This window comes from Rhinolophus ferrumequinum, chromosome 13, assembly GCF_004115265.2.
Source record: "Rhinolophus ferrumequinum isolate MPI-CBG mRhiFer1 chromosome 13, mRhiFer1_v1.p, whole genome shotgun sequence".
In the NCBI taxonomy this organism is placed as follows: Eukaryota; Metazoa; Chordata; class Mammalia; order Chiroptera; family Rhinolophidae; genus Rhinolophus; species Rhinolophus ferrumequinum.
The window spans coordinates 49609028-49622545 of record NC_046296.1 but is presented as its reverse complement, the minus strand read 5'-3'; the positions used below and the strand labels follow the sequence as shown (position 1 = coordinate 49622545).

At 37.8% G+C, this 13518-nt stretch overlaps 2 protein-coding genes across 7 annotated transcripts in view; one reads left to right on the top strand and one right to left on the bottom strand.

Moving 5' to 3' along the window:
• The window catches only part of SLC30A6 (solute carrier family 30 member 6), a 31909-nt gene extending 29385 nt beyond the window's left edge, over positions 1–2524 (top strand). For all 3 annotated transcript variants that reach the window (XM_033124723.1, XM_033124725.1, XM_033124724.1), the window contains one exon: positions 1195–2524. In XM_033124723.1, coding sequence (XP_032980614.1) covers positions 1195–1692 — 498 coding nt within the window. In that variant the 3' untranslated portion in view covers positions 1693–2524. The remainder of the gene's footprint in view (positions 1–1194) is intronic.
• A 145-nt stretch (positions 2525–2669) lies between these two features.
• Positions 2670–13518, bottom strand: part of NLRC4 (NLR family CARD domain containing 4) — a 34449-nt gene continuing 23600 nt past the window's right edge. For 3 of the 4 annotated variants that reach the window (XM_033124721.1, XM_033124719.1, XM_033124720.1), the window contains one exon: positions 2670–5479. In XM_033124721.1, coding sequence (XP_032980612.1) covers positions 5187–5479 — 293 coding nt within the window. In that variant the 3' untranslated portion in view covers positions 2670–5186. Of the gene's footprint in view, positions 5480–9817; positions 10313–13518 lie in introns of those variants that run through there. The other variant, XM_033124722.1, reaches the window with a different exon arrangement.

Sequence of the window (13518 nt, the reverse complement as noted above, 5' to 3'; positions counted from 1 at the left end):
AAATTAGAAGTTACAAATAAGTAAAAAAGAAGAGAATAAAAATCCTTAATAATTCTATCATCTACAGAGAAGTGCTATCATTCTTGATAGTTTTCTGTATGTATGTGTTTTAATCAAAATAGAATCATTGTTGTACCTCCTATTTTCTTATCTATTAATACTTTAAAAGCGTAATGTATGAAAAACGTCTTTTCAAGTTAATAAACATACTTCTAACCTTCATTATAATGCCTAGTAACGTAGGCTGGGAACCTTGAGATCATCTTTGATGAGTCCATCTCCCTCATCTATTACATCCAGCTGGGTGTAAAGTCCTCCCACTTCATGGAATATCATGAATCCATCTGTCCCTTTCTGATCTCACTATATTTGTTCTATCTCAGCCATCTTCATTTCTAATCTAGACCATTGCAATCATTTCCTACATAATTAACAATTATCCATACCTATAATTTTTCTGAACTCTGATTATTTTATTGCTATTTGATTGCTGCTATTAAAACTTATGATATTTAGAGCCCTCTGCTAGCCTCTTTTTAATCTTATTACCTATTTAGCTTCCTTTCTTCCTTTCCCTCACTCCCTCCCTCTCTCCCTTTCTCCTTTTCTCTTTCTTTCTCTCCCTTCCCGTTCTTTCCTTCCTTCCTTCCTTCTCTCTTTTATTTTTTTCCACTCTTTAAAATACTTGTACTCCTTGAAATCTTTGCACATGATTGATATTGCTTATTCTTGCCCAAACGTGCCATGCATTTTCATTGCTGTTCCCTTAGCTTGTCTTCACATTTTGAAATTTCATTTAACCATCAGCCCTAGATCAAATGTCATTTTCCTCTAAAGTCTTCCTCAATTTGAATTAATACCTTTTCTGCCCTTCCATTGCATTTTTCATATACTTCATTTATATTCTGCTTTGTTGTAACATGCCTTTCTTCCTCCTATGTGGATTTCTCTTCTTTCTTTTTTATATATTTTAAAAGGTCACATTTTATTTAGAGTCACGAATAATTTCATTAACACTTTACCTTAATAATCACTACTAAGTAGTCTTTAAGGAATTTCAAGGCATTAAACTTTCTCTTATTTTAAAGAAAATATCAAGTACTGTTAGAACAAACTCATAAATAAAATGTTCATTCTAATGGAATTTTTAGTAGTTTAATTCTAAGCAGTCTCTTATGATTTTGCCCCTTTTAGGCTGGATCAGTGCATGTAAGAATTCGACGAGATGCAAATGAACAAATGGTTCTTGCTCATGTGACCAACAGGCTGTACACTCTAGTGTCTACTCTGACTGTTCAAATTTTCAAGGATGATTGGATTAGGCCTGCCTTACTATCTGGGCCTGTTGCAGCCAATGTCCTAAATTTTTCAGATCATCACGTAATCCCAATGCCTCCTTTAAAGGGTACTGATGAGTTGAACCCTGTCACATCGACTCCTGCTAAACCTAGTAGTCCACCTCCAGAATTTTCGTTTAACACCCCCGGAAAAAATGTGACTCCGGTTATTCTAAACACACAAATGAGACCTTATGGTTTGGGTCTTAATCATGGACACATACCTTACAGCAGCATGCTTACTCCAGGACTTGCAGTTCCAGGGATTGGAGCAACCCCAGGATTCAGGACTAACTTTACAAATCTACCAGGTAGATATGGAACTAACAATAGGATCGGACAACCAAGACCATGACGTACTGTAACTTAATTTATTTGTATGGGGAATATTGGCTCCTTTACTTCCAATTTATTTAGTAATCCAACTTTCCATTGACTGTTCAATCATTTACTCTAAATGTTAGAGAAGAGTAGTCTAGTTCACATGACATGAAACCAATGAAACTTTATTTTTGTGAAATGTGTTTAGGACAGTGTGAACCTTCTAAATGCTATTGGCTTTAAATAGGCTTCCTTTAGAAAGCATGTTTCTCTAAATTTGAATTTTGCTATCTTTGATTTTGTAGCTGACTGCAATGTGATAGGTTATCTTTACAGGAGAACCACTTGATGAAATGGATCTATCACATTATGTAAAATATAATATTTCAGTGAAATTTAGGAAAGGAAAAAATATCCATTCTAAAAATAAAAGTCTCTTTTATAGCTTTTCTAAACTTAATTGTTACATTTTTCTTTGAGGGCCTCCTGAAATATGTCTTGCAAAGTAAAAGCAAAAATTTTTATCAGAAATTTTGGAACATTCTACGTAGCATAATTTAACATTTTTAATTATCAGTTTTTTAATAATTTTTCTCACTTAAAAATTTCAGTACATTTGTAAATAATACATAGTTTTATTCTGGTGAAATGAATACCAAATCCTTTGGTGATGTGCAATAAAGTTATCCTAGTTTTCTCTCTTATATTTAATCAAATACTGACATCGTGATGGAATTTATCAAAGTGACAAAAAAATGTCTCTTTTTCATTGGTTGGCTTTCAGTTTCTCATTTCATTAACAAAACATATCAAATATCATCAAAATATACGGAATTCCATATATAATATAGGATTTGATATATTTTCAAAGTTGCATAATCATTATATATATTATGTAATTTTACCAAAACATAATGGACCTTAGCTTATGAAGTACAGTAATTTTAGATCTGCTACAGGCAGTTTTTAACTTACTCTGTTTTGCTTTGTCAAACATAGTGAGTTGTTAACTGTGATTATGAAAATTATATAGATTATTTTTTTATTTTTCAAATGCAAATGTAAAGGACTTTCCAACATGGCCAGTATTACTTATAAAAAGTACAATAAGCAGCAGTCACAAATTACCTATGAAGTTGTTTTCATTTTATCATGAGTTTTATGATTAGAGTTTTAAAAGGGATTTTAAGAGTGGATTCAACTTTTCTGGAATCTAGTACTCCTGGAGATTTGTGAGTTTTCCAGCCAGCAGCCATTTATCTAGAGAAGATTTTTATATTTGTGGAATTTGCAACACTTTCTTCAATCAACTCATCCTCTTTTAAATATGAACAACACTTCCCAATCCTATTTCTTCACCGTGGAATAACAAACATCTAAGAAGCCATCTCTTATCAAGGAGAATCGTAGTCATCCTGTGATAATAAGTGACTGTGTCCCAAATAACTTGTCCTTAGTGAGGAGTTGTTCATTATCTTGACATCTGCAACCCTGTTCAGATATTTGAGCTGCTGGAAAAATAGAGCCCACACTACCTTGATTGCCTGGGAAAATGAAACTTTGTAAAGTGTTATTAGGCAACCTGCTCCTTTCCTTTGTCTTATGTTCTCCAGTATTTCTATATCTACTGTTACAGGGTAATTTTTCCTCCATTGATCTCATCTAAGTGTGAATTTAGGTCATGCATGAAATCTGAAGACCTGTCAGGTACTGAGTGATGATTAAGAGGTCTGTGCCACCACCCTTTGCATGTCTTCTCCATCCTCGTGGGATTTGTAAAGTGTCTAGGTACTGAACATAGTTCTGCATGAGGTGGAGTGCCTACTTCTTCAACACCCCTTCACAAGCAGCACCTATGCAGTTGACCTGCTAAAGGTGCTTTGATACCCACCTACACTATTGGACAAGTTACCTGTGGATTCTGAAGGAATTGGCTCTACATGTTGACATGCAGGAATGCCAACTGCTGCAGGTGACTTTGGTACATGCATCACATAGAGAAGTTGCATTAGCCAAGCTCTGGCCTGCTTCTGGAGATGAAAACAAATTTGGCCAGCATAGGTCTATAGGCAGTAGACTTACTGGTAAATCTTGCCATGGAGTCACTTGAAGCTAGACAGAAAAGGAAGTTCAAATTAAATACTTGGCCCATGGTTTGTGATTAAGAGCCAGCTTCATGGAGTGTGATTAACCCTGTTTGAGAAATCACTGTGTTATAATGAAAAAAAACATTGGACTGGAAGACGAGATTTGGATTCCAATCCTGATGCTGCCACTATGTAAGTAGTTTTGTAACCATGGGTAAGTCATTTAACTTCCCTGAGGTTTCTCATCTGTAAAGTTAGGGTAGGGAATGAATTAGTTGATCTGTAAACTATCAGCTCTAATATTTTATGACTAAATCTGTATAATATTTGCCCACTTGCTAAACAGAATACTGTGCCCAGAATTTCTTTCCAGTGACTACCTCAGTATACAGGCAATATGTTAACCTACATCAACACCCAAGCCGTTAATTTGAGGTGCTATGAGAATGGAAGGTGAACTGCAGGCTAACCATTTAGGGTTTTGTTTATATCAGACTTGCCTCGACTTTCATCTGTTTAAACAGATTTTTTTTAGACTTCTTTCTTTGTGGGGAAGGATTGTTTGGGGGATGTTGGAGAAAAAGATGAGGACAGGATGCCCTTAGCTTCCATAGGATACTAAAGAATGGGATACATTTTTATTTCTTAATCTCTGAAGTCACAGTTGGAATTACATACATGTATCATCAACTGGAGAGGACTTGAATTTTAAGCCTCTGATTTAGCTCTTCATAAAACTGCCAATTTTTTGCTTGACTAAAGGATGCTGATCTTTTGGGGGAGTCTGGTCTGCTTACATAAGGAAGTGCTTTTTACATTCCAAATTGTTTGAATTAAACTGTTTGAATAAAGAACATACATGGAGTTTTCACTCGAATTTTAAGTAATTTTGGCTTGTTTCTTTATTCAGTAGCTATTGGTAATTTATATCATTCAGGAAATATTTCTTGAGACTCTAGTACATGCTAGGCATAGAATATATAAATTTTTGTGACCTGTTATCCTTGAGGCCAAAGGGAACACAGGGATGAACAAGAAAGAGTCCCCTTCAAGTAGCTGATAACCCTAGTCGGAATGATGATACAGAACTGTCGCACATGTCATCAGTAGACCCCTTCCCACTTCCTCTTCTTCTTTGACCTTATTTCCCTGGCATCTTTCTCTTTTCCTTTTTCCCTGAATGATGAAACTAAGACAGTAGATTTCCATGGACGAGGCCAGCTAAGGAGTGATGGTGTCATACATCATCCTGATATCGGTAAAGAAGAGAAAGTTAAGAAGGGCAAGTTAGGCAGACACCATTGACCAGGATAATTTTAAGGGTACAATAGATTGCCATATACTTTCAGACTCGCAGACAATATGAGCAAAGATTTTTCAATCACCAGGCTGAAAGTAATGGAGTCCCCGGGGGCATTCATGGGTTCAGGGTGTCCTTTATTTAATCAGTTACTAGTGTAAAAGCACCTTTAATAACACTGATATCATCGTCATCCAATTGCCACCCAACAAGCCTAGCTTCTTGCAATAAAGTTAACTTAGATAACACATGGCTAAGTTTTCTGACTAATGCTGCATCAGGTAAAAATTTTTTAGTACTGAAGTCAAAAAACACTAATTGCTTAAGATTCTCAAATACACCCATGAAGGTAAGCCATCCATCACTGCTCACACAGTTTCCTGCCAAATCCAGCTGCTGGAAGTTTTTCAGAGGGTTCTTTTCAAAAAATGCACCTGGTAAAAAGATAGAAATTAGTATGTTAGTTGTAAACAAGACAGTTTTTTAAAGAAAAATGTCTACGTTTGGACCAGTGCTTTGCTTTAGAAATTCTCTATAGATAGGGCAGTGATTGTGACTCTGGTCCATTATATTTACAAATCACATTCTTCCTAAAGTGTAAGGGAATCTGATAAATAGCACTTAGTATTTAATCATTATTTAATGTAATTATAATTGATTTAATGCATAATAGTAACATTTAAAATAATAATATAAATAGAATTGATTTAATTAGTATAATTTATATTAGCAAACCAATGTAGATGAATTACATATTTTTCCCCTTTTCTTGACTCTTCCAGGAAGTAGAAGATTGCTGAAAATCTGAGGTGTGAGAGATGCTATCAAATATTCAGTACTTGTTTTCAAAACTGGAGTCAAACTTTGGCAACCTTAGGTCATTTCTTCTGAGAAGCAAATACTACCTATTGTTTCTTGGGTTTGGAATGTCCCTAACTGTACACTTGAGTAAGTAAGACTCCTTGAGCATCTCAGTATTTGGGTTTTGGGTTGGTTGGTTTGTTTGTTTTAACCTTCCTTAGACTCTTCGTGAACTTCCTCCATTCCTTACAGAACAGGGCACTCTCATGTACCTCCTACAAAGAGAAGGCGGATGTCTTAGCCATGACCATGAAGTCAAAGATAACATGCTAAGGAATAGAAGAGTAAAAAAGGAAGGTTTCTGGGTTTGAAAAACTGCACAGAGCCACGGCACCCTACCTGCTTGGACTGCTCCCTGCTGGACTGTCAGAGGACAGAGAAATCAAGTTCTGTCTTCTATAGTTGGGTTTCTTGGTATATAAGCTTAGCCTGTGCCTAACCCAGCTTATACATAGGGCCTCACTTTCTCCTCCCTCCTTCCCATAAGGAGCCCTTTATTCTTTGTTGGTAGGTTGGCGTTCTCCCTGCTCTCTCTTATGCCTCATGTTCCTGTCCTTTCTGCCTCAGCATCTGCCTCTTTTACATATACTTCCCAGCATGGCAGGCACTCAGTCAAAATGCTGGTCATTGGTGTATATATAAGGCTCTTTCCCCAAAGGGCAATTTCTCTTCTCCTCGACTAGCAGAACAGATTTCACCACGTAAAAGGAACTTAACGGAGACTTGAAAGCCCATTCTACACTCAGAGGGTGATATATAGTTACGCAGGTTATCTGCTAAGGTTTAAGGATGGTATCAAGAGAGCTTCTTGGATAATTAGAATGTGTGCAAGCCAGGAACCAAGAACAAGCAACATACTCCAAGGGCATGCATTTTGTTCATTTAACCTGCAGTATTTTTGTCATCACGATGAGCAGACTGGTTCTGAGGAAAAGGAATCTGACATTTAGAGCTGTGGGCTGTCTGTGGGCTTGGGACAAGGCAAGCGGCTTGATCCATATTCCAGGCAGAATCTCAAATGCGCTGGGTAGAAGGATTCTGATCCTTGAAGTTTCTGTATCCTAAACAAAACCCTAGTATTGCCAGAGCTCTTACGAGTTTTTCTTTCAGCAAACACTTTTGAGTGCCCGCTATGTACTGTGCATTATGCTGTGAAAACATACATTATCAAGTAATTAGCTGGGTGATAGGTGCTGTGGTAGGTCAGGGTACCCTGGGAGCACACAAAGGCACCATTTTATTCCCAGAACACTGGCAATTGGGCTTATATGCTCCAGGAGGAAAACTGAAGGATCCTTCTCAGGGGAAAGTGAACTGCCTCCAAGAAAAGGCCCTACAAAGGAAGAACCATTTTTGCTTTCGTGATCACGCACAGTGAAACTGACCAGTTGAAAAGTCACCGTTCCCCAAGCACACAGAGCTTCTTATCAACTTGTGTCTCGCTCTAAAATGTCAAGGCAACAGTACAGAATACCAGACATTTGAGAACAGCATAAAAACCAAACAAAAAACTCCCAAGAAATGAGGTAACATAGGGAACAGGAACAAGCTTCAAAACCTTACTTTGCAGGGACCCTAAAAAGGTACTGCATCTACCCAACATAAATAAGATGCTATTTTTTAAAAAAGTACAATTGGAGGAACAAGAAAGAGCGCTTGGAAAATAAAAATATGATATCAGGATCCATGTGGCAGAATGATTGGGTCCAGGATTTACCAAAGAGCTTCTGGAACATGAGTAGGGTTGTGATGGTGCTTGTTTTGGAGCCCTGACTGGATAACGGAGTTCAGATGCAATGGCTCCCTTTCTTTTTATGCTAATGTGATTTACTTTTTTTTTTAATTAAAGTTTATTGGGGTGACAGTTGTTAGTAAAGTTACATAGATTTCAGGTGTACAATTCTGTAATACATCATCTATAAATCCCATGGTGTATTCACCATCCAGAGTCAGTTCTCCTTCTATCACCGTATATTTGATGCGATGGCTCTCTTTTTGAGAACAGGCTGGGTAATAGAGATTAGCCTCAAACATTTAAATTGAAAGAGGCCATTGAAAAAAGGGTTTTGTTAGAACATGGGAAATAGATCCTTGAGCTATTATAGTAACAATTTCTACCTGGTAGTCCCAGATTTCTGATGGGCTAGAAAAATTTGGAGAGTCATAATCAAAAACAGCAATCGAAGCTTGACGAATGCAATTATCTGAGGAAGAAGAACAGAGAGCCTGGGACCAAGTGCTGAGGAAAGTTGGAAGGTTAACATCGGATAGAGGAATTTCCATTGTAAAGGTGGCATGGAAGTCAAGAGAATATTTTGAAAAGGAGAGAGTGTTCACTGTCAACTACAGAGGGATCGAGTAAATTAAACACGTTGGAAAAGTGTCCAGTACATTTTAACCACCCCAAAAAAGAAATTCAGTAGTCATTAGCAGTCACTCCAATCCCCACCCCAACCTCCCCAGACCCTGGAAACCACTAATCTATTATTTGTCATTATAGATTTGCCTATGTTGGACATTTTACATAAATAGAATTCTAAAACATGGTCTTTTGTGACTAGTTTCTTTCACTTAGTATATTTTCAAGGTTCATCCATGTTGTAGCATGTTCTAATACTTGATTCCTTTTTATGGCTGAATAGCACTCTGTTGTATGGATATACCACATTTTGTTTATCCATTCATTAGTGATGGACATTTGGGTTGTTTTTCCTATATGTAAAACATTACATCTACATTACATCTATATTAAGGTAATTATGAGATGAGTTCATACTGATGTCTCCAATTTCTAGCCCCCTGCTCTTGCTGTAAATTTCCACCTCAACATGGAGAAACTAGGCTCCCATCATCTGCCATCCATTTTCATAATTATTCAGTTCCAGCGAAATGTATAGCAGTATCAGAATTGTTAACCTGTACCCCAATTGGATATAACTATCAATTACAGTACAGTGGTTATGTTACCATTTATTTTCCCTTTAATTTTACAGATCACTCACTTCCAAAGTTATTTAGTTCAATTTCTTTTCCCCACATCCCCCGCAGTGAGGTTGTTTCATAGTTTGTAATACAGTTCAATTTTTATGCATTTTGCATTCCATCCTCAGTTTTCCCAGACCTCCTAAATGGTGTTTTTTAGTTTGCATACATTAAGGTTCACTCTTTGTGCTAGAAAGTTCTATGGGTTTCGACAAATGCATAGTGTCATGTAGACAAAATTGCAATATCATACCGACTAGTTCCACTGCCATACAAAAAACAAACACGCAAACAAACAAAACCTGAGCTATATCTGTTCAACCCTTCCTCCCCTCCTCCTGAGTCCCTGACAACCACTGTCTAAATAGTTTTGCCTTTTCCAGAATGTCATACAATGGGAATCACGCATTTTGTAGCCTTTTCAGACTTGCTTTTTTCCCTTAGCAATATGTATTTAAGTTTCCTCTATGTCTTTTCATGGCTTGATAGCTCATTTATTTTTAGAACCCAGTAATATACAAAGGTATGGCTGTACCCCAGTTTGTTTCTACACTCAGCTATTGAAAGACATTTAGCTGCTTCCAGTTTTTGGTGATACTAAAGCTATAGACCTGTGCTTATGTCTCCATTTTGACTAATGAAATTAATATTACTCTTTTTCTTGAGCAGTCTTGTTTGATTTTTATCTATTTTGTTACTCTTTTTAAAGAACCGATTTTAAGCTTTATTGATCTTTTTTAATTTTTATTTTCTATTTCATTGTTTTATGTGGGCAGACTTTGGAGATATTGTGAGTTCTGTTTCAGACCACCGCAGTAAAGCAAGTTTCGCAATAAAGCGAGTTGTAATCTTTTTACTGGTGGAGGGTCTTGCCTTCAATTTGTAAAAAACTCAACATCTGTGAAGCACAATAAAGGACAGTACAATAAAATGAGGTATGCCCATACTCTTATGTTTATTATCTTAAGGCTATGAGGATTTTATTTAAGCCCTGCTTTTGCTGCATGCCACAAGTTTTACTATATAGTATTTTCTTACCATTTGGTTCTCAATATTTTTGTTGAAATTTGTCAATATGAACTTGTAATGTATCTATCTGTCAAATTGTGTAATATTCCCCAGTAGCCTGAGTACAGCTACAGAAAAAGTGTAAAATTAAGGACAATCCAGGCTTGGCGTTTTTCCAGCAAGCACATCCCAACTACAGTTATCTAATTTCATACCTCATTGTTATCTCATTTCATACCTCACATCCACATCTCGTTTTCTCCCTGCATTTCATTAGGTAGTCATTCTTTAATTAGAGACTCTGTCTCTCATTACACTGTCTTCATTTCACTATTGCATCTATCACATATATCCATCACTAAATGTCATCGCCCAAATTGACTCGTGATACCGTGGGCCGTGAGTTTCGTGGGGGACTGGAAGAGATGGAGATGGGAAGAGAACAAGGCAATTAACAGGCAGCCGGAGCCTGAACAGGCGGAAATGACCAAGCATCTCTTTGAAAATGTGGAACTAACAATATTAAATTTAATAAATCTGCTCCTCAGAACTATCATGTAATCGTGTCTTTCACAATTACCCCGGAGCACTCAGTAAATAAGCTATATCCATAATTATACCAAGGTCTTCTTGTAGAAATTAAGGATAAGTGACTGTTCTCCCCACCCGAGTCACTTGGAGAGTAGGGAAAGGAAGCACTGTAGGAGGCAAGATGACAGGTCAAGAGACACATGGGAGCAGACATTCAGAGCCAGAAGTGACCATAGAAACAGGAACCCCATACCTGGGGCAAGATATGCATTAGGGCAGTGTTTCTTCCTAAGCTACGTGGATCCCCTTTTAGTGGACAATGAAATAAATTCAATACGTTGCAACCAGCATTTGTTTTAAGTGACATAGGATAGAATGAATAGAAAGTAAAGTGTATCACACATATAAGATGATTTTTGTGAAATTTTTAAAATGTGTATGTATGTATGTTTTAGATCATGAGATAAAATGTATTTTTAACTGTGACTCATAGCCAAAAGAAAAGTTTGAAAGACTCTGGATAAGAGCCTTAAATCAAACATCTAGGTTCCATGTGGGGATGCAGAGGAGGGTGCATAGGGAGAATATTTCACGAAGAAAAAGATATTTAAGTTAGGTCTTAAAGGGACTGTAGGAGAAAGGGAAGGACATTCCATAGGGAGTTCATTTTCAAAGGCATTTTCAGGGAACAGCAAGAGGTCCATGAGGGTGGAACTTCATGTAGGTGAGATTGTGTGACAGATGATGAAGGTGGAGAGGAAGGTAAATTGAGACTCCATTGTGAAGGGTCTTATACATCAAAAGTGAGCAGGTGTACTTTTATTTTGCAGGCTGAGAAAGCTTTTTTTTTCTTTTTTTTTTAAAGGAAGATAACCAAATAACCCTGGTTCTGGTTCCTCCTTGAAGCCCACAGAGGATAATGATCACAGTACCATTTATTGAGCATATAACTGGGTCAGTGTTGAACTCTATATGCATTAGCTCAGCTACTGATTAGCACAATAACCACTAATATGGTAGGCATTATAATTATCCTCATTTGACAGATGAGCAAACTGAGGCTCAGAGACTTTAACTAAGTTGCTGCAGCTCATACATTTATCAGGTAGAAGGGGTAGGCAGGTTGTCTGACTCCAAAACCAATGCGTCTAACCATTTCGTAAAGATGGAGCCTCTAGAGGGGCCGACAGCAGTTTCATCACCTGGCTGGAGACCAGAGGCAGAGAACATTTGGCTCACTCTGCAGCCTAAGCCTCAAGCACAGGCTTTTTATGCCTCTGGGAGGTGGAGGGAAGGAGCAATGGCAGCACCTACACTTTCTCGCCAATTTCATCAACTTTTCCTCTTCTGACTCCAACCCTTTTCCCTGCTTCAGTATGACAACCTTCATATGTGTTTGCTTCTTTATAAAACTGGGATAATATTGTTATCTTTTGTTAGAGGTATAGTGATAGCTCCACAGATTCTTTTCTAAAAGACTTTGAGAATAAATTAGTTACTGGTATTGAATTGTTCATTTTGTTTTTTTTTATTTTTTAACTTGCATTTTAGGGTACATCTTTACAGCTGAATTTCCAAGAGTCAGCTGCCTTCTCTTATTTTTCTCATTTACATCTGGAGGCTATAAAGCACTAGGCAATTAAAGTAAAATGGCAAATTACTGCCTAGCTCAGTTCCTATTTCATTAAACGCACCACCTCCTTCGCTGGTCTCAATGGCCTGCCTCAGAAGTAGGCAAATTAGGCAGCTATCTGAAAGATGCTGAAAGGTCAGTACCTAAAAATACACCCCTGCCCCCCACGTAATCCTAATTCTATACGTTTCCCAATGGCCTTGAAAAGACACATCCTTTCCAACTCAAGGTATGAGGTTACCTGAGAGGGATTATTTATTAGCTAACTAATTAGTCTGTCATAGAAGTCACCTGCCTCCAGTATCACTCAGAATAGAGGAGGGGTCTGAAAGAATGACACCCAGGATGATAGGTTAAGGGAGTGGGTAGAAGAGATGGAAGTGGTGTTAGGAATTAAGGGAAGGAAAGATCCAGAACTTGAAGCACCAGTAGGAAAGGCAAAACCCTTGGGGAGCCCAACGACTGAGAGACACATCTGTAAAAGACAAGGTTTTTAAAAGGAGCAGGTGGGGACTTAGTGTTTAATGGGTACAGAGTTTTAGTCAGGAAAGAGGAAAAAGTTCTAAGTGATGGATGGCAATGGTGGTTGCAAACGAATGTGAATGTACTTAATGCAGCATAACTGTACACTTAAAATATGTATACTGCAAATATATTCCAGACAATCTGGGAGGGAAATCAAGGCAGTCGAGGCTGTTTTCATTAATCCTGTGCCTTAGACAGTACGATAGCCTTCAAGATAGCTCCAGTGATCCTCACCTCCTAATATTCACTCCCCTGTGTTATCCCCTTCCACACCAACCTGGGTAATTAATAGGATACAGCGGAAATGACCAAAAATGACCTTCCAAGACTAGGTGATAAAAGACACTGCAGCTTCCAACTGGTTCTCTCTTGGATCTCTTGCTCTAGGGGAAGTGAGCCATCATGTTGTGACGACACGCAAGCAGCCTATGGAGAGGTCCAGGGATGGGACACTGAGGCCACCAGTCAACAGCCAGCATTCACCTGCTGAGCAAGTGAGGGGCCACCTTGGAAGCAGATCCCCAGCAGCCCCAGCTGACATTTGGACTGCAACTTCATGACAGAGCTGAAGCCAGAACCATCCAGCTAAGCCGTTCCCAAATTCCTGACCTACAGAAACTGTGAGATAATGTTTTATACTTGTTTTAAGCTACTACGTTTTGGGGTAATCTGTTACACAGAAATTGATAACTAAGACAGATAGCATGAGAACCCGTCATCAACTGCCTGAGGCTAGTGGTGTCTTCAGTCATTTATATATCTCAATTTGTTCCTGGGATTACATCACAGGTACTTATAGATATTCTGTGACCCCATTTAGATAAAGTTGCGTTTATCTTTATATTAAGTTTTGAATACCTAATAGGTGACTTAAAAATATTTCCCAAGATTGGAGAGGCAGTGCTGAATTTCAGACAGTTAAAACTAGGGAGA